This window comes from Salvia splendens, chromosome 11 (genome assembly GCF_004379255.2).
Source record: "Salvia splendens isolate huo1 chromosome 11, SspV2, whole genome shotgun sequence".
NCBI lineage: Eukaryota > Viridiplantae > Streptophyta > Magnoliopsida > Lamiales > Lamiaceae > Salvia > Salvia splendens.
Window position 1 is genome coordinate 189,874 of NC_056042.1, and position 22,605 is coordinate 212,478.

The 22,605-nt window shown below is 42.5% G+C and overlaps 2 protein-coding genes and 1 pseudogene across 6 annotated transcripts; 1 reads left to right on the top strand and 2 right to left on the bottom strand.

Annotated features, from left to right (window-relative positions):
- Positions 1-170: 170 nt before the first annotated feature.
- LOC121755826 lies at positions 171-4,909 on the bottom strand. Of its 4 annotated transcripts, none has more exons than XR_006040867.1 (13): positions 4,768-4,909; positions 4,245-4,552; positions 4,102-4,150; positions 3,655-3,725; positions 3,464-3,522; positions 3,101-3,205; positions 2,895-2,952; positions 2,511-2,647; positions 2,374-2,430; positions 1,798-1,895; positions 1,317-1,522; positions 946-1,110; positions 171-400 (listed from the first exon to the last, which is right to left on the bottom strand). XR_006040867.1 is itself a non-coding variant. In XM_042151231.1 (13 exons), exons 2-12 carry the CDS (start codon positions 4,330-4,332, stop codon positions 1,022-1,024), a joined length of 1,017 nt encoding a protein of 338 aa, XP_042007165.1. In that variant the 5' UTR covers positions 4,333-4,552; positions 4,768-4,909; the 3' UTR covers positions 171-891; positions 1,020-1,021. The 4 variants fall into 4 exon arrangements, 2 of the variants coding, with proteins under 2 accessions (XP_042007165.1, XP_042007164.1); XR_006040866.1 differs by having other exon boundaries at positions 171-883; XM_042151231.1 differs by having other exon boundaries at positions 171-891; positions 1,020-1,110.
- Positions 4,910-16,561: 11,652 nt separating this feature from the next.
- Positions 16,562-18,959, bottom strand: LOC121754162 (protein JASON-like). Of its 2 annotated transcripts, none has more exons than XM_042149510.1 (7): positions 18,693-18,959; positions 18,562-18,607; positions 18,383-18,459; positions 18,105-18,175; positions 17,423-17,940; positions 17,257-17,339; positions 16,562-16,978 (listed from the first exon to the last, which is right to left on the bottom strand). In XM_042149510.1, the coding sequence occupies exons 2-7, from the start codon at positions 18,589-18,591 to the stop codon at positions 16,873-16,875; spliced, it is 885 nt and encodes a 294-aa protein (XP_042005444.1). In that variant the 5' UTR covers positions 18,592-18,607; positions 18,693-18,959; the 3' UTR covers positions 16,562-16,872. The 2 variants fall into 2 exon arrangements, with proteins under 2 accessions (XP_042005444.1, XP_042005443.1); XM_042149509.1 differs by having other exon boundaries at positions 17,423-17,966.
- A 1,104-nt stretch (positions 18,960-20,063) lies between these two features.
- LOC121754157 lies at positions 20,064-22,470 on the top strand (annotated as a pseudogene).
- The last annotated feature ends 135 nt before the right edge of the window (positions 22,471-22,605 follow it).

The following is a 22,605-nucleotide window of genomic DNA, read 5'->3' on the forward strand; positions in this document are numbered from 1 at the left end:
AGATTTGTTGAGAAAATGATTTCATGGTGGAATTCTCGAAGAAAATGATTTTGTTTTTATCACATTATTATTAATATGAATATTGTTCTGGTTTGCAGGAAACATTGGTGCTACACTTGGATTGAAAGGATAAACTAAAGGAAATACAGTGCTGCCAACACCATAGGCCATAGAAGAAAGGGAAGCTTAGTTAATTTCACATTAATAGATAGTATCATCTCCATGACTCCATTCCTCTTGATGTTAGTTATCATAAGATTTGTAGATACAATGTTATACTAATTCTATACATAATCCAGCTTGTCCTTCATCCTCCTCTTCTTCTTCTTCTTCTTGTTCAAGTAAAATAGAGCAAAGGAAATGCTGATTTCGTTGGCCATAGCTTCATAAGCATCACCACCTACAGATCAAGAGCCTTCAATTCACTTCACTTCATCAACACACATTCTAGAGGAAAAAGTTTAACCAGGTTTCTCCGGGATACCAAGAAGAAACCATGTTTTCCTAAACAAAACGAAGCTCGGGTTATGCACCTCATCTGGTAGGCAGCATGCACCAACAGACCATTATGAAGCATTTTATATTTTTTTACATAAAATATTACTCCAGTATTATGAATTTGATCAGACTTTGAGAAAATGATGAAGGAAGATAATTAATCCATGATGAAGCATTTGATCAATAACATGCACACAGAACTTGGACGTTCCGGTTTTGGCCTCATTCTTCAATGCTTTGGCCTCGATCGGGAGTACTCCGCCAGATGATTCTGCCCTTCACCGGTCGTCATTAACACAAATCCAGTAAAAGGGAAGTTTTCATCTAACTGTGCCGAAACTTATGGCCTCAACTTGACATGATCCGATCGAGCAACTGTTTCTTCCCGGAAAACTGTAGGTTTTCAGCCATGAGTGAGGAAGGTGAAATGCATTACAATGTACAAACCTTTGATGTTGGAGAAGGATTGTAAATAATGTATCATCCTTTACTAATATATATGCATGATGCCATCCATCCACCTCTACTGCGAGGAAACACGGGAATTCGCGCTTTGATCCGGAAATGCTTCCTCGAGAGCTTTAGGCATGCTCAGAACGATCTCTGCGAAAGCTGGAGGGAGAGAGAAAAAACGAGAAATTATCACTTAGTGACTAAACTGCAAGGATTCGGAGATCGGTTATGTTTCAGACATGTACTCGAGAATTAGCCACAGCCAGACCATCTAATGCGGCTTTGTGCAACATCTCCTACTACATGGGTGATAATCTGTAGATCCGGCTAAGATATGAGGATAAATAGCAAGAAATTGGTCCAACCTTTGGGTAGACTCATTGAACGCAATGCATCCTCAGCATATGCTAGTCGGGCAGGAACTAGTTGATTGCCATGGCTTTCCTTCCTGCTGATTGGTGCTACAGAAGTTTGAAGTTTCTTATGTTGGTGCATCGGCCAAGCAAGGACACTGACGGTTGACGGAAGCGTAGAGACGAGTTCCCCATATCTAGTGCTGACGATCACTTTGCTGTTAGAAGGAAACAGAAAGATCAATGTAACTATATGGCCATGACACACTAATAGCTGCTTATTCATACTGGAGAGGAACAAAATAAGCACGCGACCCATATAATGTCAGAAAAATGGTATGCAGCCCAAGATGATCGATTAACATGCTTCTACAAGATAAGCACTTCTCTGAGAATCTTCACTATTTGTATGGAAAAGTAGAGAGAGGGAGCACTAGATGCTAGTCAAGATACGACTCAAGACTAGATTGCATTCGAAACAATCATAACTTACCAATCGAAATCTGCGAGCACAAATTCAATCATATGATATGGAAGACTGCAATAAAGTTCTCCTATTTGATTTCCATACAACTCTTTAATAAGGCGAACCTGGAAAAGAGTAAAACATAAGGCAGTGAAGAACAGATGTCTTACATTGAGTGTCTAGTATATTCAATTACACGCACACATATAATGATCAAGTTTCTGAAGCTCTATAAAACCATATCAGCGTTCCATAACTCCAAGAAAATTTCTCATACCCAAGTTTGTCATTCTGTTGCGTCTATCTTACCTCACACACTAAAGTCTCATGCTCCATACGCAAACTGGGAAATGCTAGCTCATACCCGTTTCTACAAATATTTTTTCACCAAACAAATGCCACTAGATAGAGATATATGGTGTCAAACTTGAAATCAATAAGGAATCTTAAAATCAATAGATCATGTCAGGATTCCCCAAGTTGTATCAACATTCCATGTTGATACCATGTTGATATATTACTATTAACATATCATAGCGTGGCCTTTATAGACCTTGACTAAGGACTACCTATTCCTCCTATGATATATATTGCATATCGTACCTGCTCTCGTCTATCAACATATGCCTGCAGCAAGTCCCCAACGTAATTTATGAACTTCTGCTTCCCAAATAGTAACAAATTAATATTTGAACCAAGCATAATGAAGTATTACTAAATATTAACGCAGCTAACCTCACCATTGCATTTGAAGAGAGATAATCATTTTCTGCTTCTCGTATCGGCAAGAAAAATGGTATTGTGTGCTCAAGAACTGTCATTTTCTCAAGAAACGATTTGCTTTCAAGAACACAATGGAACATCTCACAAGGTTCTCCTGAGAAGTTCACAAATTAAAGAAACGAGACTGTAAGCTCCAATATTCAGTACACAACTAGCTTACTAAACCAGAAAAACTGCACAAATATAATCAAAGAATCATGAAGAATTGAAGATATCACGTCAACTGCATATAATCATGATTTCTAACAGAATCTGACATTTAAAAACTAAATTGATGAAGAATTCAAACACCATTCACAATATATACTTTGTAATCAGTGTTTATGATGTTCAGCAGTTACCAGCAAATGAGGTCGCATATTGAACGCCAATCCTTGGTCCATCTAAACAACAGATCATCTGCTCATTCAAAACATTAGTGTCAGAAACCAATCACAGCTTAAATCAAACTGAAGCAATACTTCGTGAGAAATTAAAGAAAAATTCTACAGAATGCATTTTAAATAAGGAATCTAAACATAACAAATTAATTAGAATCGCGACTTACTTTATTTCCAACTCTGTAAGTTATTTTTTCATGAAATGGTAAATTGGGCACTGAAGCAGCATCCCCTTGCTGTAGCATTGCCTTTCTTTCAGCCTCCATGTGAACCTGAAACAATAAAGTGCCATAAGTATGGCATATAGATAGTACGCAATATCTCGAAAAAATATGCTCCACCAATGCAACTGAAACAGAGTAAATGAATTAGTAGAAGAAATGATAAAATCCCAGTTTGGAGTATACAAGATTACAAGTACAGAAAAGAATTAGAATGGATGTTTAACCAGGTTCCAAATTAAAGAAAATTTTCATATGTTTCTAGATCCATAAATAACAAAACAGTAAAGAATTATACGACCAACATACCCGCTCTATTATTGTAGCTAATAACCCATCATTCCATTGCTTACCATCCAAACATATTTCTTCAAGAGATTAGGCGTCACATCAATATTGGTGAATATAATACGGATAAGAGAAATAGAAAATATGCATATTAAATTGAAAGGACATATATTACAAAGGAAAAGGTTGGGCGTGTGCCCATAAATGACTACCTTGAGTTTGAGAAGCATGTGCAGCTTCAAATTCTCTTTGCAAACGCTCAAAAACAGATTTACCAGAATCCCTGAGAAATTTAACCACTTTTAGAACCACTCCTTTACATTATACTAGCCATCCACTACATATAGTCGAAAATTATGCAAGCAACACTTGGTAGACAAAAACATTGCAACTTCATAATTTGGTAAACAAACAATGATAAACTTTGATTTTTTGCTAGCCCAGCACCAATCATTGAGATTAGCTAACACTTATTTTCCAACTTAGACTTAATTTCCCTACTGAGTAAATTACCAAGACTGCTTATATGAGAGAATGTAGCTTTCTCTTGTTGAAGCCTTGAGCCTGTATGTGTCAGCAAAAAGCTGATACCAATAAGATCCATATTTATAAGCTAAATACATTCTATCACAAAAGCAAAAATGTTGAACGATTTATACCTAGAAAGTCGCTCCGTTAATTCTGCATGCCGCTTAAGGAGATTCGAGACTGGCAACAAAAAGACAGATTTGATTACACAATGATTACTCAAACACTAGAAATGTGATTTCAGATAACAAGAAATTAATGCAATGGCCGATACATCTAGCCCTTGTAGTCTTCAACCGTACATCCTCAGCTTGGGAAAAGTTCTGACAAAGGGAGAAATCCATCAAAGTCCACTCATCCATTTGGATAAAAAAATACAAGCTTCTCAGCTACAAGGTAACATATTTCACACCCTCAACGCACATATTTAGTACACTGAACTATTTTATTAGAAAAAATAATAAAACCCCTGGTTGTAGTTAAGATATCAGAACATTTATCACTTCTCCCATATTCAGAGGAACAGGCTTCTCCTTCACTTGATCAAGTTGCTGCATTTTACTCCAATTCAGCTGATGATAACTGCAGAGACGGTAATTTAGCTATAGATTACATAAAACAGATTGATCATATGCAAAATAAAGAAAAAAAATCAAAAGAAAAAAATAGCATAAAATATAACAGCAAAGGAAAATGATAGCTAATACTGAATGCATGATCGAGACGAACTTTATGAGGAGAAATGCGTTGCATTGAAATGCCTAATCAAATAAAGCGAGACGAGAAGAAAGGCTTACGTAATGAGAACTTGCCTACATGCTTCAATGGCGAAAACCCTAATCTACTGAAATTGGGGTTTAAATTGGATTCCCACGTCTCATCTTCCTATTTAGCAAAGAATGTTCTGGGCTTCATTTATACGCTGGCAAAACATGTTTTGGAGTATTGATTACTGATGGATCCGCGAATTTTTGATGTTAGTAAATGCTGGTAGAGAAAAAAGACTACGACACAATGAATTTACGTGGTTCGATTTACTGAAGTAAATCTACGTCCACGGGAAGAAGGGAGGGCAAGATTGTATTGCTTGATCTGGGATTACAGCTTACAACACAGACTTGCTATATGATTTTATCTCTAGAGAGCTTAACATTTTTCTATCTGATCTAAGTTCTATTTATATATTGAACTAAGATCGTGGCTTGCATCACCACCCTAAGTCGTGGATGTCGTGTAGGTCATGGCCTAAGATCGTGGATGTAGCGTAGGTCATGGCCTACGATCGTGGCCTGAGTTGACACCGAGTGGTAGTGGGTGTGTTGGAAGTTGTGGAAATCCTGTATGGGTCCACTAACTCCTTGTTCGGTCGAATACTGAGACCGAACTGCTTTGGTTGCCGATCTGAGAGTAGAGCTTGATGCCGACCTGAGAGCAGAGCTTGATTGGTTGGCTTTTACCGAGCTGTAGGCTGAGGCCGAACTCTTTGTTCGGTCGAATACTGAGACCGAACTGCTTTGGTAGCCGATCTGAGAGTAGAGCTTGATGCCGACCTGAGAGCAGGAGCCAACCGAGCTGTAGGCTGAGGCCGAACTCTTTGGTAATGCCGAACTCATACTCTTCCTTGGGCTTTGGGCTGATGGGCCGTCATTGCTGTTGGGCTTGTTTAGTACGCACCCCATCACTACCCCCCCCGAAGGGCGAAGTGAATCACTTCGGCGAAGTGAGTCACTTCGGCATTCTGGATAAAGGCAAGGGGGAGGCTGATGTCAGGGGACGTGCCTTGCATTAAATGCGACAGTAAAATCCGGCCGTTGAATCCTGAAAAGGTGGGATTCGAAACGGTGCGACGATTTTGAAATCTTCGCCGAATCTGATAAATACCTCCTTTCTTCATCATTGAAGCACTTTTGCGACTGCTTCTTCTGCACTCTCTCTTTTTTGCGAAAATTCTCTCTCCGCTTTCAAGAATTTCATCAGACTTTCTTCACCTTCAAAAAGTAAGAAAAATGTCTTCTTCTTCTTCTTCGGAGTCGGGTATCGGTAGGAGAGGCGGTAAGGGGTCTTCTGGCCGGAAAGAGTCCGGGGAGAAGACCGTAGAGTATTTCCATAGTATTTTGAGTAAGGATACTGTGATATCCCTACCCGAAAAATACTTTTTTCCTGGGGGGAAGGTGGTGGTACCTGACGGTGATCATAGGGCTGACTCCCCGCCGGAGGGTTACGCCACCGTGTACGAGGCCTGCTTAGAATGCGGGCTTCGTTTCCCCCTCCCTTCTGCCTTTATAGATTTACTAGATTTTTTTCAGCTTCCTTTAGGCCAGGTGACTCCGAACTCTTGGAGGCACTTGTCGGCCTTCGCTGCCGAACTCCGTAAGTTAGGAAGGGATTTGTCTTTGAAGGCGATCCTTAAATTCTTTCAATTTAAGAGGAAGGGGTCTTGGTTTTACTTGATCCCTGTACAGCCCTTTAGGGCCTTTTGTAAAACGAAGTGGCCGAAGTGGCAAAACCGCTTCTTCTACTATGATAGGACCGCGGCTCCTAGTTTTCCCTGGAGAGGGCCGAAGTCCGTTATCCGTCATCCTCGGCCTGAACCGTTGGACGAGCTCGATGGCGAGCTCAACAAGATTCCCATAGTTAGGAAACAATACACGGAGTCTGAGCTCGTCAAGGGCGACGTCGTGTTCGACATCTCGTCTTCGGACGAAGAGGCCGAGGGTGAGGATTTCTCTTTATCTTTATGCTCTACTGCTTTAACGAAGAAAACTAACCTTGCTTTCTTGCTTTTTGGCAGTGTATATGCTGAACAAGGCTATCCGAAAGTCCTCCGAGCTTGTGGAGCAGGAGAGACAGAGAGCCCCTCGCTCGGCGTCTGAAGCCGAGAAGAATCCGAAGAGGCAAAAAACCTCTTCTTCGGATCCGAAAGAGCCGGAGCAGTGTTCGGCTAAAGGGAAGGGGAAATTTCATGAGTCCCCAAGAGTGCCGGGGAAAGACCTGGTCATCTCCGAGGTGGTTGCAGACATCCCGGAACACGTCCCTGAGCCTTTTCAATGGCCGACGAATTTTGTGGAGGTAAGCTTTCTGACTTGGCTTCTTTTCCACATTTTTTGATGGCCATTCTGTTGAGTTTTTTCCTTGTTCATCTTCAGAGAGCCAAGCTCGTCTCCGTGGAGCTCTCCAAAGCATCCCACGACTACGAGGAGATGCAGAAGAAGTTGCATCTTGCTCGTAGTCTGGCCGAACAGGCTGAGACCAAATTTGAGAGGGCCCGAGCTGCTAGGATCTCGGCTCAGGATGAAGCCCGGTCAGCCAAAAACCAGCTCATCATCCTGCAAGAGCAGACGAAGCACCGGGAGGCTCAGAAGGAGGCTGCCGCCGTGGCTGCCCAGGGGGAGGCTCTCCGTGTTTACACGGAGAGACTCTTTTTGAGCAGCCAGTTCTCGGCCTTTGTCGGTAGTCTGGTAAGGCTAATTACCGATAAGGGCGAGCAGGGGGCCGACGTCGTGTTGCCTCTGTACAGCCGAGAGATAGCAGCTCGGCTTCAGAATCTGCCGCTCCTTGAGGAGCTCGCTTCATCCTCGGTCCTGCTTTCTGCAGACCGAGTCCGGAGTTGTCGAGCTGATCGGGACGAGAACCTGGAGGCTATCTTTGCCTCCGTGGGACCCGTTTCACCCGCTTCGACTTACAACGGAGAGGGTGAGGCCGAGCCGCTGGAGCTGGAGGCCGAAGTCGAGCGGGCCGGGCATCCGGAGAAGGAAGCCGATCAGGAGGCGGAGGCGAGGCCGGCAGGATGCGAGGCCGAGGCTGAGGTAGCTCAGGAGAAAGAAGCTGAACCAGACCGAGGATCCGGAGACGAAGCTGGCGGAGTATGATTTCGTCTCCCTTCTCTTAGTCTAGTTTCTTCCTTGTAAAATGGCCTTGAAGCCCTCCTAGTGTAAAAAATTTTCCTTGTGAATGAAAAATTCTCTACACTTGTCTTCGTATAGCTTTTCGTACTCGCCTTTATTCCTGTTGTATTTTACTATCTGCTCGGTACAGCTGCCGAACTAATATAGCTGCTTTGTACTCAAGGAGATTGAGATACTTCACTGGAAACGGCTGTACTCTTCGGCTTTAGACGAAGCTGAGAAAAGAGCTATAGCCGATCAGACGAAGAATGACGAGCTTCTGGCTCGTTTAGTGAAGCTGGAGGCCGATAATAAGGACTTAGAGTCCGATAAGAAGGATCTGGAGGCCGAGCTGAATACGACCATTGCTGAGAGGACTGCGTACGAGGATTACATCCGTGTGCGCGGGGGAGTGACCATATCAGATGTTCAGAGTCGAGTTGACGAACTGTGGGAGGAATATCATGTACTCCGGAGGAACAATGCGCTGGAGAGCTTGGCTTGCCAACAAGTTGTGAAATCATTACGGCGCTGGGCTTCTCGGTACGACATCATTCTTTCCCGGCGTCCCGCAATCGAGAGATTCCTTAGGCATTTCCCGCCAACAGATGCTCGCACTCCAGATCAAGCCTCTGGTTCCCTTGTTCAAAATCCTACTCCAAGTCAACAACGAACTCCGGAACAGCCGGAAACGTCAAGACGAGAACGGGCTCAGGAGCAACCGGAATCGTCAAGACAGGGACGGACTGAAATTCGCCGAGGAGTTGTGACTATGAGCGAACAAGATCAGCAGATGCTTATTGCAGAGACTCTTCATCGCCGAGGGGTTAGAGCTTCTGGGGCTCACGGAAGAGGTGTTGGGTCGAGGATAGCGTCTCGTCGACCTGCTTATTCTTCATCTGCTCGGAACAACCGAACTCGGCTTCCAGAGGATTTTGCAGATAGGTGGCTTAACTTCAGCAACCCTGGACAGTAGAATAGTCCTTTGTAATAGCGTAACGCCATTTTGTAGGGTAGCTGAGTTGTATGCCGAACAAGATTTGAAAAATGAAATTTTGTTTTCGCTTCTAACACTGTATTTACAGCTTAGCGAAAAAATTTCATCGTACTTGTCCTCGGTCTTATGAAGTAAACTTCTTTGACCGGACTTGGTCCTTGGTCTTATGAAGTAAACTTCTTTGACCGGACTTGGTCCTTGGTCTGATGAAATAAACATCTTTGACCGGACTCGTCTTTGGTCTGATGAAATAAACATCTTTGACCGGACTCGTCTTTGGTCTGATGAAATAAACATCTTTGACCGGACTCGTCTTTGGTCTGATGAAATAAACATCTTTGACCGGACTCGTCTTTGGTCTGATGAAATAAACATCTTTGACCGGACTCGTCTTTGGTCTGATGAAATAAACATCTTTGACCGGACTTGGTTTGTGTCCTAATTTGGCGAGTTTTATCGCTCGGATCGGACTTTCCGTTGTCCTAATTTGGGGATCGGACTTTCCCTTGTCCTAATTCGGCGAGTTTTATCGCGTGGATCGGACTTTCCCTGTTAACCGAAGTGGTCTCATGCAGTAAACCTCTTTGACTAGACATGGTCGTCCCCGGTCTTATGAGGTAAACTTCTTTGACCGAACTTGGTCGTCCTAATTCGGCGAGGTTTATCGCGTGGATCGGACTTTCCCTTATTGCAGTTCGTTTCAGACGAAGTGCTTATTAAGCTGAATTGCGGTCTTGTATCCTTCTTGGAAGCTTGGACTCACAATCGTTGGCTTATTGCAGTTCGTTTCAGACGGACTGCTTGTTAAGCTGAATTGTGGTCTTATATCCTCCTTAGAAGCTTGGACTCACAATAGTCTTTAATAATCGATCTAAAAAGGGGATCAGTCTTTAAAGAACGATATACCTTGGTACCATTTGTAAGAGACGACAAGCACATAGAGACAGGACACAGAGAAAAAATGAAAAAGATGAAGGAAAAAAACTTTAAACTTTTTTTTTTTTTTTTTTAAAAAAAAACGACAAGTAAAAGGTACAAGTAAGAAACAAACAAATAAAAACACATACCCCTATGACCGAACTAGACACGAGACGGACTGACCGGACTTTTGTCTCTTACAAGTGGAACTTCTTGAGGTTGGAGACGTGCCATGTTCGGGGTACTTGTTCTCCTGACATGTGAGTCAATTTATAAGACCCTTTGCCGAGGACTTCTGACACCCGATATGGACCCTCCCATGTGGGTTCGAGTTTGCCCAGCTTTTCTGCTCGGCTTACTTCGTTGTTTCTCAAGACGAGATCTCCCACTTGAAATTGAAGCTTTTTCACCCTTTGGTTATAATACCGGGCTACTTGCTCCTTATACTTAGCTGCTTTTATGCACGCCAATTCTCTTCTTTCTTCGGCGAGATCTAGTTCTGCTCTCAGTCCGTCGTCATTCATTTCTGAGGAGAAATTTAGAGTTCGGGGACTGGGTACGCCGATCTCCACCGGAATTACGGCTTCAGTGCCGTACACCAGACTATACGGAGTTTCACCGTTGGAGGTTTTGGGTGTAGTTCGGTAGGACCATAGGACTTGAGGGAGATTTTCTACCCATTGTCCTTTGGCTTGTTCTAACCGAGCTTTTAACCCTTTCACCAGAATCCGGTTCGTTACTTCCGTTTGTCCGTTTGCTTGGGGATGGGAGACCGAAGTGAACCGCTGTTGAATGTTCAGCTCTTGGCACCAATTCTTGAACGTCTTGTCGGTGAACTGAGTCCCATTATCCGAGATGAGGATGTGGGGTATGCCAAATCGGCACACTATGTTCTTCCAGACGAAGTCCAATGCCTTTGAGCTCGTTATCGTAGCTAATGGTTCAGCCTCCACCCACTTCGTGAAGTAGTCCACGGCAACGATAAGGAATTTCATTTGCCGAGGAGCTTGAGGAAGTGGTCCCACTATGTCTATGCCCCATTGCATGAAAGGCCAAGGGCTTTGCATAGTGTATAGATCGGTCTGCGGCATCCTTGGGACATTTGCATGAATTTGGCACTTCGTACACTTCTTGACGAGCTGCACTGCCTCTTGTACCATGGTTGGCCAATAATATCCCCATCTCAGAACTTTTTTAGCTAAAGCTCTGGCTCCGATGTGGCTACCGCACGATCCTTCATGAACTTCTCTGAGGATGTAGTCCGTCTCTTCTGGTCCTACGCACCGCAATAACGGCTGGAGGTAAGACTTTCTAAAGAGGACTCCTTCATGAAGTTCGTACCGAAGTGCTCGGCACGTGATCTTCCGAGCTTCTCTCTTATCCTCGGGCAATTGTCCTTGATCCAGATACTGCAAGATCGGCGTCATCCAGTTCGGCGAGCTGGATACTGAATGTACATCGGCTTCATCAATGCTTCGATGCATTAATTCTTCCGCCTTTGAGCTCGGATCTGAGGCCAACTTACTTAAGGTATCTGCTCGGCTATTTTCCGCTCTGGGAATGCGGATTATCCGAAAATAGGAGAAATTTCGGCTGATGCTTTGCGCTTTGTCCAAATACTTCTTCATTCTCTCGTCACGAGCTTCACTTGTACCCAACATGTGATTTACTATGACTTGTGAATCACAATGGACTTTGAGAGATTTGACGAGCAGACTTTGCGCTAACTGGAGTCCGGCCAGGAGGGCTTCGTACTCGGCTTCATTATTAGTAGTGGGGAATAGGAACCGAAGTGAGTAGGTTACCTCGTGTCCGTCGGGAGCGACAAGTAGAATACCAGCTCCACTTCCCATCTTGTTTGAAGCTCCATCTACGAATCCGCTCCAGCAGTCCGGCGGCTCTACTTCGGATTCCAAGGGCTGTGCTAGTTCGGCATTGGCGGAATTCTTCTGTTCGGCAATAACAGGAATTGCTTGATCGAACTTTGTTTCTGCAAGAAAATCTGCCAAGGCTTGTCCCTTGATGGCTTTCCGAGGTAGATATTCAATTGTGTGCTCTCCCAACTCAATAGCCCACTTGGCGATTCTGCCTGATGCTTCTGGTTTGGTCAACACTTGCCGAAGTGGCAGATCAGTTAAGACGCATACCTTGTGAGCATAGAAGTATGGCCGCAGTCTCCTTGCTGCATTTACTAATGCCAGAGCAATCTTTTCCAGAGGTTGATACCTGGTTTCTGGACCTCTTAATGCTCGGCTTGTAAAATAGATGGGAAGCTGCTTTAGGCCTTCTTCTCGTACAAGCACCGCGCTGATGGTTTGATCCGATGCCGCTAAGTATAAGAATATTACTTCGGCTTCGGTTGGAGCAGAGAGAATAGGAAGCTCGGCTAGATAACTTTTGAGCTCGTCAAAGGCCTTTTTCTGCTCGGCTCCCCACTCGAACTTTGGTGCCTTTTTCAACACCTTGAAGAACGGCAGTTGCTTTTCGGCTGCTTGGGAAAGGAATCGATTCAGTGCGGCTAGACATCCGGTTAGCCTTTGCACGTCATGTATGGACTTCGGCATTGCCATGTTCTGAACGACTTGAACTTTTGAGGGGTTTGCCTTGAGTCCGTCCTTTGAAACCCAACAACCCAGAAACTTTCCCGAATCTACCAAAAAGGTACACTTTTGGGGATTAAGTTTGAGGTTGGCTTTCTTGAGCACGTTGAGAGTGGACTTGAGGTTGTGCTCGTACTCCGAAGTGCTTTTGCTTTTGACGACTATATCGTCAACATACACTTCGACCTCCTTTCCAATCAGGTGCCGAAAAAGCTTGTCTACCATCCTTTGATAAGTGGCTCCGGCATTCTTTAAACCGAATGGCATCTTTTTATAAGCGAAAATGCCGAAATCAGTAATGAAGGCCGTCTTTGAAGCGTCAATCTAATCCATTAAAACTTGATGGTATCCTTTGTATAGATCAAGAAAACAAAAAATTTCAAAGCCTATCAAAGCTTCTACTTTTTTATCTATGTTCGGAAGGGGATAGCAATCTTTGGGACAGTGCTTATTTAGATCGGTGAAATCTATGCACATCCGCCATCCTCCTTCCTTTTTCTTGATCATGACAGGATTGGCCACCCACGAAGGATACTTCACTTCGAATAACACATCCGCCTTCAATAATTGACGGACTTCGTCATGGATGACTTGACTTCGTTCTGCCGCAAAGAGTCTTTGCTTCTGTTTTATCGGCCGGACCGAAGGATCAATATTTAAACGATGAGTGATTACCTCGGGGGGCACTCCGGTCATGTCCAACGGAGACCATGCAAAGACGTCTTTGTACTCCTTGAGGAGCTGGATGGTTTTTTCCCGAAGTAGAGGCGTTCCCGCGAAGCCGATCTTAACCGTTCTGGATGGATCGTCTTCGTACAGCTGAACTGTCATCGAATTCGGCTCCGGTATGACTTCGGTCATTGCCTCTGACTCCGGCTGCTGTGATTGCTATGCTTGGTGGTGCCGATCTGAATGCTCGGCACTTCTAAGCGCAATTTGCAGACATTCCTTTGCTCTCTTTTGGTCACCTCGGATGACCGCTATCCCTCCTTTAGTAGGGATCTTGATGGTGAGGTGATAAGTGGAGCAAATGGCCCGAACTGTGTTGAGCCAGTCTCTTCCCAGGATGACGTTGTACGGGGACCGAGCTTTCACCACGAAAAACTCAATCATCGTACTGGAGCTAGTAGGCGCTTTCCCCACCGTGATCGGAAGGCTGATAATACCTTCAGGGCGGGTGTCCTCCTGGGCGAAGCTCTTCAGGGGAAGCGGAGCCGGGCTGAGCCGAGCTGGGTCCACTTCTAGTTTGTCGAAGCACTCTTTAAAAAGAATGCTGACTGACGCTCCTGTATCCACAAACACCCTGTGGATCAGTTTGTTTGCCACTCCGGCTTGGATGACAATGGCGTCTTGGTGAGGAGAGATGGCCGGGACGGGATCAGCATCCGAGAACGTAATCACTTCGTCCTGCTTCAGCCTTTTATGCGTTGGCTCCTCTCGATTGGAGCCCCTGCGCTCTGACTTCAGGGACGACTTGGTCTTCCCGGCAGGGAGAGCGTCAATAGTCAGGATTACTCCATCATATTGCGGCTCGTCATCGTCTTCGGGATCCGGCTGCCTTTTCGGATCCTGAGGAGCGCAGTTCGCACCTCTCTGCTTCTTATTCTTCTTTGACTGCTTGCTTTGGTATTTTTTCAATGTCCCTGCCCTCACAAGAACATCGATACCTGCAGCCAAGTTTCTGCACTCCTCGGTATCGTGACCGTGGTCTTGATGGTAGGAGCAGTAGTTATCCTGGGGTCGGCGCGCGGCTGATTTCGTCATCCGCTTTGGCTTTTCGAACAGGTCAGAGTGCAGTTCGAAAATTTCCGCTCTCGGCTTGTTCAGCGGTACGAACTGAGCGGGCGGCTTCTCGGGATTGAGACGGGGTCCCAATCTGTCTTGCACCGGAGTCCTTTGAATCCTTTCAAAAGGAGTTCGGCGAGGATGTCCCTGATCGCCAAAAGGAGTTCGGCGAGGATGTCCCTGATCGCTATGATCGGGCTTCCTCCTGTCTCCTCGGGATGAGCTGTCTAAAGACCGTTTGCGACGGTCAGCCTCATCGGCACGGGAGAACTGGTCCGCAATGTCCCACATCTCTTGAGCTGTTTGCGGACTGCATTCCACGAGCTTTCTGTAGAGAGCTCCGGGCAGGATTCCATTTTGGAATGCCGAAATGACAAGTAGATCGTTGAGATCATCTACTTGTAGGCATTCCTTGTGGAATCTCGTCATGAAGTCGCTGATCCTTTCGTCGCGACCTTGACGTATAGAAAGCAGCTGAGCCGAAGTGATCCGGGCTTCCGCTTTCTGAAAGAACCTCCTGTGGAAAGCATCCATTAGATCTCGGTAAGATCTAATGCTGCCTTGGGGGAGGCTATCGAACCACCTTCTCGCGTTCCCGATGAGCAGCTCGGGAAACAGCTTGCACATGTGGACCTCGTTGAGACCCTGGTTCGCCGTGTTATATTGATAGCGTCCCAAGAAATCATGAGGATCCACGAGTCCGTCATAGGTTATCGACGGAGTTCGGTAGTTCTGTGGTAGGGGAGTTCGGGTAATATCGTCCGAGAACGGAGTCCTCAATGCTCCGTACATGGCGAACCCGACATTTCTTCGGTATGGAGGAGATGGAGTTCTCCTGTGATTCCGGTACCGAGGATTCTTTCTCCTGGAAGACATGACACTACTGCGGTAGTGACTATCTCGTATGGAGGGAGAGGGGGAATCCGCCGTTTTCGTCTCCGGCTGCTTTTGGCTTTTTTGCAGGAAGGTTAAGAATTCCTCCTGCTTTTCAGCCAAAAACTGCTTGACAGCCTCATTCAAATCGGGCTGCTGGGAAGACTCAGTGGGACGATTTTTGGAGCGGCTTGTTCCTTCGCCATGAGAACTGGTGGTGGATTTATCCCTAGGCTGTTTTCCAGACCTATGGGATGGATTGGCTTCCTCCTGGTTCTCACGGGCAGGAATACGGGTACTCTGCGATCTGGTATGCATTTTTTGGGTGGAAAAAATGGATCAAAAATTCGCTTTATCACAAATTTTGTTCTTCGTTTCCCACAGACGGCGCCAGTGATGGATCCGCGAATTTTTGATGTTAGTAAATGCTGGTAGAGAAAAAAGACTACGACACAATGAATTTACGTGGTTCGATTTACTGAAGTAAATCTACGTCCACGGGAAGAAGGGAGGGCAAGATTGTATTGCTTGATCTGGGATTACAGCTTACAACACAGACTTGCTATATGATTTTATCTCTAGAGAGCTTAACCTTTTTCTATCTGATCTAAGTTCTATTTATATATTGAACTAAGATCGTGGCTTGCATCACCACCCTAAGTCGTGGATGTCGTGTAGGTCATGGCCTAAGATCGTGGATGTAGCGTAGGTCATGGCCTACGATCGTGGCCTGAGTTGACACCGAGTGGTAGTGGGTGTGTTGGAAGTTGTGGAAATCCTGTATGGGTCCACTAACTCCTTGTTCGGTCGAATACTGAGACCGAACTGCTTTGGTTGCCGATCTGAGAGTAGAGCTTGATGCCGACCTGAGAGCAGAGCTTGATTGGTTGGCTTTTACCGAGCTGTAGGCTGAGGCCGAACTCTTTGTTCGGTCGAATACTGAGACCGAACTGCTTTGGTAGCCGATCTGAGAGTAGAGCTTGATGCCGACCTGAGAGCAGGAGCCAACCGAGCTGTAGGCTGAGGCCGAACTCTTTGGTAATGCCGAACTCATACTCTTCCTTGGGCTTTGGGCTGATGGGCCGTCATTGCTGTTGGGCTTGTTTAGTACGCACCCCATCAATTACTATAACTCATTAATTTTTTTAATTAAAATTGTAATTAATAATGATTTCTTATATAAGAATAAAAATTAATTTACGAAGTAGTATTATTTTTGCAGCAATTGAGTTCACGAGGTTCTAGAAGTGGTTGTTTATTTGGAGTAGTAGTTGCATTGGATAACCAAATTGCACAAATTATGGTTCAAAAAACTATAACAGTTCAATTCCATAATTTTTTTGCAATTTTCATTTGTTTAAAGAATTTTCATTTGCTTGATATCATGAGAGCTCTCAAGTCAACCAATGTTTAGAAAATCAAGTGTGACATTCACAGAATCATTGGAAAAATTCGAACTAGAGCATTTATCGATGAATACTCGTTCTATATTGTACACTTTCAAAAATTTATCTATTATGATTACAAACCAGCTTAACAAAATTTTGACAAACAATATCAAGTGGACTTATATGATTCATCAAATGACATAGGAGTAGTAAAAGATAGCAATCTAATGGCCAAATCACCAATATATCCCAATTGATCAATCCACAAAAACTCAAAGAGAAAAAAAGGCCACAGTGGTCTATATACAATGGCAGAGAGTAGCAACTTCAGCTAATTTTCTGGAAATAAAAGTTGCTAACATCAACTCAGAAAATGAGTTTCATGAAGAATGATGAAGTAAACATCATCAGCACCAACAAAGATCGACTCACAACAAAATGGCACGAGGGCATTTCATCAGAATGAGACAACAGATCCGGGATGCGGTGAAGATTGGAAATGTGATGTTGCGGTATCAGATTCTTCATTGAGCTCAAATAGAGCATTTGTGTTGGTAGGCTTCCTGCAGAATGTTAAAAAGTGATTGCATTTATTTTGCTTTACTGAGGCAGTATATTTGTGTCACAACTAGAGATTTATTTATTTTCTATATGTTGAAGCTATTAAACTATATTAATAGGATGGGCAATAGATTCGAACAGTAGAGAGGCATATGTGAATTCAAATTTCAAATGCTATTCGTCTAGACTTACTTAAAAAGTTAAAAGTATTACAGAAATTAGCAAATCATGTATGTCTGTCTATAGATCATATAAGTTGTCAACAATTTAATTAACATACTTGTGAGAAATCAAAGATTCTTCAGACAGTGCCTTTTCCAGTCTCTCCTCAAAAGTAGTCGCGTGCCAACTGACTTTCTGATCCTGCGAGGCAGTGCAGTTTGGGTAAGCCAAGACAGGTGTATCAGAGAGAACAGAGGCCAAAAACGAGAAAAAAATCAGAATACCTCTTTGTACTTGTTAGTAGAATTTGGAATTCCATTCCCATCCCACCATTTAGGTGGATCGTGAGGCACCTCAAGTTCAACATCATTCCAATGAGCTGCAACCGTTCCCAGAATAGGCCTATCTGCAGGAGGTTTCCCACTTTGACTAGAAATGGAACTAAGTTGTTTGTTACTACCATCTCGCTTGGCTGAAATTGGCTTGAACCAAGAAGTTAAGCTTCCTTCACCATCCTCCTCTTCAATAACTGGAACTACATTCTTTTGCTTGTTTGCTTGTCCCTGGTGACTGAAAGCTGAACTTTCATCCCCCAATTCTTCCTCCTTCATATTTGGATATGGTAACGGTTTTGTTACACTACGAGCTCCAGCTGATCCAGATTGCTCTGAAAAGATTGATGAAATAGCCGACCTATCTGATGTAAGGTGAGATTGAACAGATTCATTTTTGCTTTGTTCAGAATGAATTTCAGCTGCATAATGAGTATCACTTCTTTGGATCAAGCTGCTCGATTCTCTACCTGTGTAATATCCATCAGTCATGCAGCTAACAAGCAAATAGAGATTGGGAGTGAGTCCAAAATTCATTGAATGTCAAATGAATAGAGATGGATAAGCACAATATTATAGGAATTTTTTAGCTGCAACATATTTCAGAGACATAGAAAGAAGTCAGGAGCTTCACCTGCTTGGAGAGTCCAAGAGAGAACATGATCCAGCAAGTACAGAAGATTCAGTAGATTGCTTCTCCAGTTTCTGTTTCTCCATTTCGTCAGATCCATTTTATAAATGTAAATGAAATCAATGCTAATCCGAGAATGAATATACAAATCGAACAGGGAAATCGTTTCTAAAAATAACACTAATTTCAGCTAGACTTGTAAATGCAGATTAGTTACCCTAATATTATCGAATTCCAAATAAAAAGGGGGAAATGCAGAATGAAAACAAGGAGCTACGGACCTCATCCTTGAACTCTTTGATATTGATTTCTCCAGGCAACCGATTCTGACACTCCTCTCCTTTTCGAAGCGGTTCGTCTTTTATATCGAGTTATTTGCAATACAAGTTCAAAATATCACTGAATCAATCGAAACACCAGGGCAGAAATCAATGAAGATTCAATTAAACAGATGAGTTACCATCACACTGGAACAGCGACGACAGCGCATTTTTACTGCACGGCTCCTGCAATTCCGAAGGAAAAATTCAATTTCATTCACTTTAAAAACTAGGAAGGAAAAAAAACAATAAACAGAGTTTAAAATCATACCGGTGAAGGATTAACGAGATTATCGCCTGAGTCTTTGACGCGAAAACAGCTGAAAAAGCAGCTCATTGATACGGCTGCTCACTCTACGTTTTCCTACTCGCGCAGCAAAATTTATGGCATAACACTAGCTCAATTTAGTAGTGAAATGATTCGTGCATCTCTAGAAATGGAATGAGTATCAGTGAGTTGGATTATCGGGAGTTCGTGGAATCGTTCTAGAGAGAGAAAGAGCTGATGAGGGGAGAGAGAAAGCTGGAGTGTCACTATGCTGAACGGAGTTGAGTTTTAAATTCAAATAGAGAGGGAAACATAACAAAATATTGCATTTATATTTAACTTTATTCATTATTTTTAATAGTAGAAATACCTAGATTAAATTCATATTGGGCTCCTAAAATATAAGTTGGGCCCAAATCTAACATTTCTAATGGTAGCTCAAATTAAGGCCTAATAAAGTCCATTACAAGAGAGAAGAAGTCTGATGTCTAAATTGATAATTATAAAAAATACTCAATGATTAGGAGTTACACAAAAAGGGAAAAATGTAACTTAACGTGAAATTTTAAAATTTTAAATTCGTGTTCTATCTACAATTGAATATGGATACTATAACTTTTGTGCAATAAACTATTTTTCTCGATTTCAAAAGTAACAAAATACACTAACTTTGGCCAAACGAAAAAGACCATAAATAAATTACAATTATAGTGAAAGGAAAGAGGTTAACAAAAAGTGGAACATAATTTATTGCATGTAATTAAAAAAATCACTAGCATTTTATTTTCTAATTTTTAAAACTTCATTGCTTCCTCCACCTTTCTAGGAGAGGTATATCAATTATAAATGCAAACATAAATATTCTTTACTTTCATGAAAGCATATTGAATGAGGGTCGAATTGAATCCCGACATATAGTTTGTTGGGTTACAAACCTATCCCACATCGGATGAGTGGGAAAAGTTGAAAGGTGTATATAATTCTTGTCCAACCCCAATTAATTTGAGGTCTTTTAGGAGTGATCCAAAAACAAATCCGTGCGGGCTTGACCCAAAGCGGACAATATCAAACTAATGTTGCAGTCGTCGATCCTAACATAGTTAATACTAACATTGTCAAACTAATGTTGGATCCTAACATAGTTAATATTAAAAGCACCTAAAATGGAGTATAAAATATACTACTTACTAATTAATTATTAAAATAAGAACGCGGTTATCTTTTAATATTATAATCCCCGATTATTTATCCAAATTTGTTTCTGCCAGCTTCTCGTAATTTCAACTTTCCTGGTACGTTTCCTTTCTGGGAATGATGAATCTTGGAAAAATTTGTTCTTTTAAATGTCGTGTTTGTTTTATTTATATCCGACAATGTGAACTTTTTCTTGTTGTTTCTGGTAATGAATTATTGAAAGATTTATCAAGTTTTTTGTGGGGATTAACTTTGTTTAATCCTCGTTTCTTGTTGGTTGAATTTATTTGTTTCCAGAAGTTGAAAAATGAGTTCTTGATGAAATGTTTGATTGGACTGAGATGAGATGAGATGAGATGATTAGATTCTCACAAGTTGTGACAAAGTTGGATTTTTTTGCTGTTAGTACTTTATAAGGGTTATTATTTTTATCTTGTTTTATCCAGACAATATGATGATAATCTTATCTTTGGAATAGTGATAGGTTATAGTGTTTGGTGAAGTTAGTTGCCCAAACTTTGGATTTTGTTGAATTTGTGTTGAAATTGTTTATTTGTTGAACTTGCTTTAGGGGAAGAAGCTAGTATTACCTTTGAGTTGGAAATGTGAAGTAGGGCTAAACTATGATGTGTTATAAGCTGATGATGAAGTTTTATTCATTGGAAAATTTGGTCTATTTGTGCTGCATTTCTCCACAGTAGATAGCATTCATCAGTTGATTATTTCCTGATCTTCTCTTGTACGATTGCTATACCTTTCAACGGCGGTTTGACCAGTTTTGATATTGGTTGTATTTACAAATTTCATGTCTTTCATGAACTTGTTTTGGAAGGAGAAGAAGCATTGTATTATGATGATCACATCTTGAATCAGAAAGATTCACTGAAATCCTTAGCTAACGTAGTAGTTCAGTGCTCGATTTCTGAGTTAGTAACGTGTTACCATGTATATTTGATGTTGGACTTAGAATCTAGTTGATTCGTTGTTGATAGTCTCGATTTTCAGACATAGAGATCGCGAGTGAGGATATGCTGTGATGCTGTCAACTGAAAGTAGTAATATGTTGGATAAATCTTACCTTAACCAAGCAATCAAGGAATATGTGTCTGCTGATCTTTTCGTTGTATACACATCTATAATCATCGGAATCTTCGCCTGCAAAACGGTACACAAAAGCACCATTTCATTTCATCGCGTTTTTCATCTGCTATTCATCATTGATTTTCAGGTGTATGAACTTAGCCAGCTTATTAGTCCCTTTTACTTCAAAAGCTATCATAATCTTACAAAGGGCCTTCAGCTCGAATGGAGCAACCGGTGAGTTGACTCGTTCCATCTCTCCAAAATTAGTCGACCTTAAGTTTTGATCAGACGCGCTGCACTCTGTGTGATGCAGAGCCATGTCGACGTTTCATGCCATGTACATTGCCACAGTCTCATTATACTTCGTGTTGTGGTCGGATCTTTTCAAGAATGACCAACAGCGCGGTCCAGTCACTCTTCGGAGTTCAACAGCCTCGAGTTCTGCTTTGGGAGTGAGTACTGTTTTGTTATCCCCTCTTTTCCTTCCCCTTTTGCTATCTTCATCTCGCGTTTTGCCCTTCTTCGAATAGGTTTCCGTTGGCTATTTCCTTTCGGATCTCAGCATGATTATGTGGTGGTATCCTTCTTAAGGCGGGATGGAGTATGTAAGCACAGTCTCTTCTTTTCAAACATATCTTCAATTACTCTGCATTTCAATGTTTTGTTACTTAAATTGTGATTTTTCTTGGTTTTAGGTAGTTCATCATCTTCTCTCGTTGGCGAGCGTGGCCTACGCTATGCTCACGGGTGAAGCACAGATCTACACGTACATGGTCTTAATATCCGAGGCAACTACGCCTTCTATCAATCTGAGATGGTAACCCAATCTCTAGCTTCTCGTTTGTGGCAACGTTACATTTCTCACCTCTTGATGCGAATGTCCTAAAAAATAGGTATCTCGATGCAGCTGGAATGAAGAGGTCGAAGGCGTATACTATAAATGGAGTCGTGATATTCCTAACATGGCTCGTAAGTTCTTGCAAACAACTTGCTCGTCTCCTCTAAACGTTTCCTTAATCTTTCGTGTTTTTTCATGTTCAGGTTGCAAGAATCTTGCTGTTCATTTACTTGTTTTGGCATTCTTACATATATTATGAAGAGGTAACTCAAATATCAAAATCTTAACGTTGCTTATATATCCGCCCCCACACGAGAACTAGACGAACATAACGCCTTTTTAGCAACTTCACTAGCCATATAAACGGCACGTGGCTTGAAAAAAAGCCTCAAAATCGAGACAATGTGAGTATGATTGTGTTCGTTTTTCGCTTGTCGCTCCATCAACAGGTGAAGCTGATGCACGATATAGGCGTGGTGATGATGCACGTCGTCCCGTTAGTGCTGTCAGTAATGAACTTGTTCTGGTTCAGCAAGATCTTCAAGGGGATGGTGAAAACGCTCAAGAGGGAGTGAAGAAAGCGTGTTACTATGTTTGTATTTGTATTATTATTGTTGCCTGTGAATATTTGGAGGAAGAAAATCTGAAGCGTTTTTTTTCTGTGAATAATTAGGGGAAAAGGCTGAATAGACTTGTGCAGATTCATTTAGGCATTACTTGTTGCTAACAAAAACAAAAATTGTGCTTTACGTTTGAGATTTCAAAGGGAGTCGGTAATCATTTGTTTTTCATGTTTCAATG

What these genes read in the sequence shown, in the direction of transcription:
- LOC121755826 (XM_042151231.1), bottom strand. Translation starts at nt 4,332, where the DNA reads ATGGATGAGTGGACTTTGATGGATTTCTCCCTTTGTCAGAACTTTTCC. An exon ending in TAGCTACAATAATAGAGCGG is followed by an intron (nt 3,206 to 3,463) that starts GTATGTTGGTCG and finishes TTATTGTTTCAG; the next exon opens with GTTCACATGGAGGCTGAAAG. An exon ending in ATGTTGATAGACGAGAGCAG is followed by an intron (nt 1,896 to 2,373) that starts GTACGATATGCA and finishes ACTCTTTTCCAG; the next exon opens with GTTCGCCTTATTAAAGAGTT.
- LOC121754162 (XM_042149509.1), bottom strand. Translation starts at nt 18,758, where the DNA reads ATGAGCTGCTTTTTCAGCTGTTTTCGCGTCAAAGACTCAGGCGATAAT. An exon ending in ATCTCGTTAATCCTTCACCG is followed by an intron (nt 18,608 to 18,692) that starts GTATGATTTTAA and finishes TCGGAATTGCAG; the next exon opens with GAGCCGTGCAGTAAAAATGC. An exon ending in CTACTAACAAGTACAAAGAG is followed by an intron (nt 17,340 to 17,422) that starts GTATTCTGATTT and finishes ACTGCCTCGCAG; the next exon opens with GATCAGAAAGTCAGTTGGCA.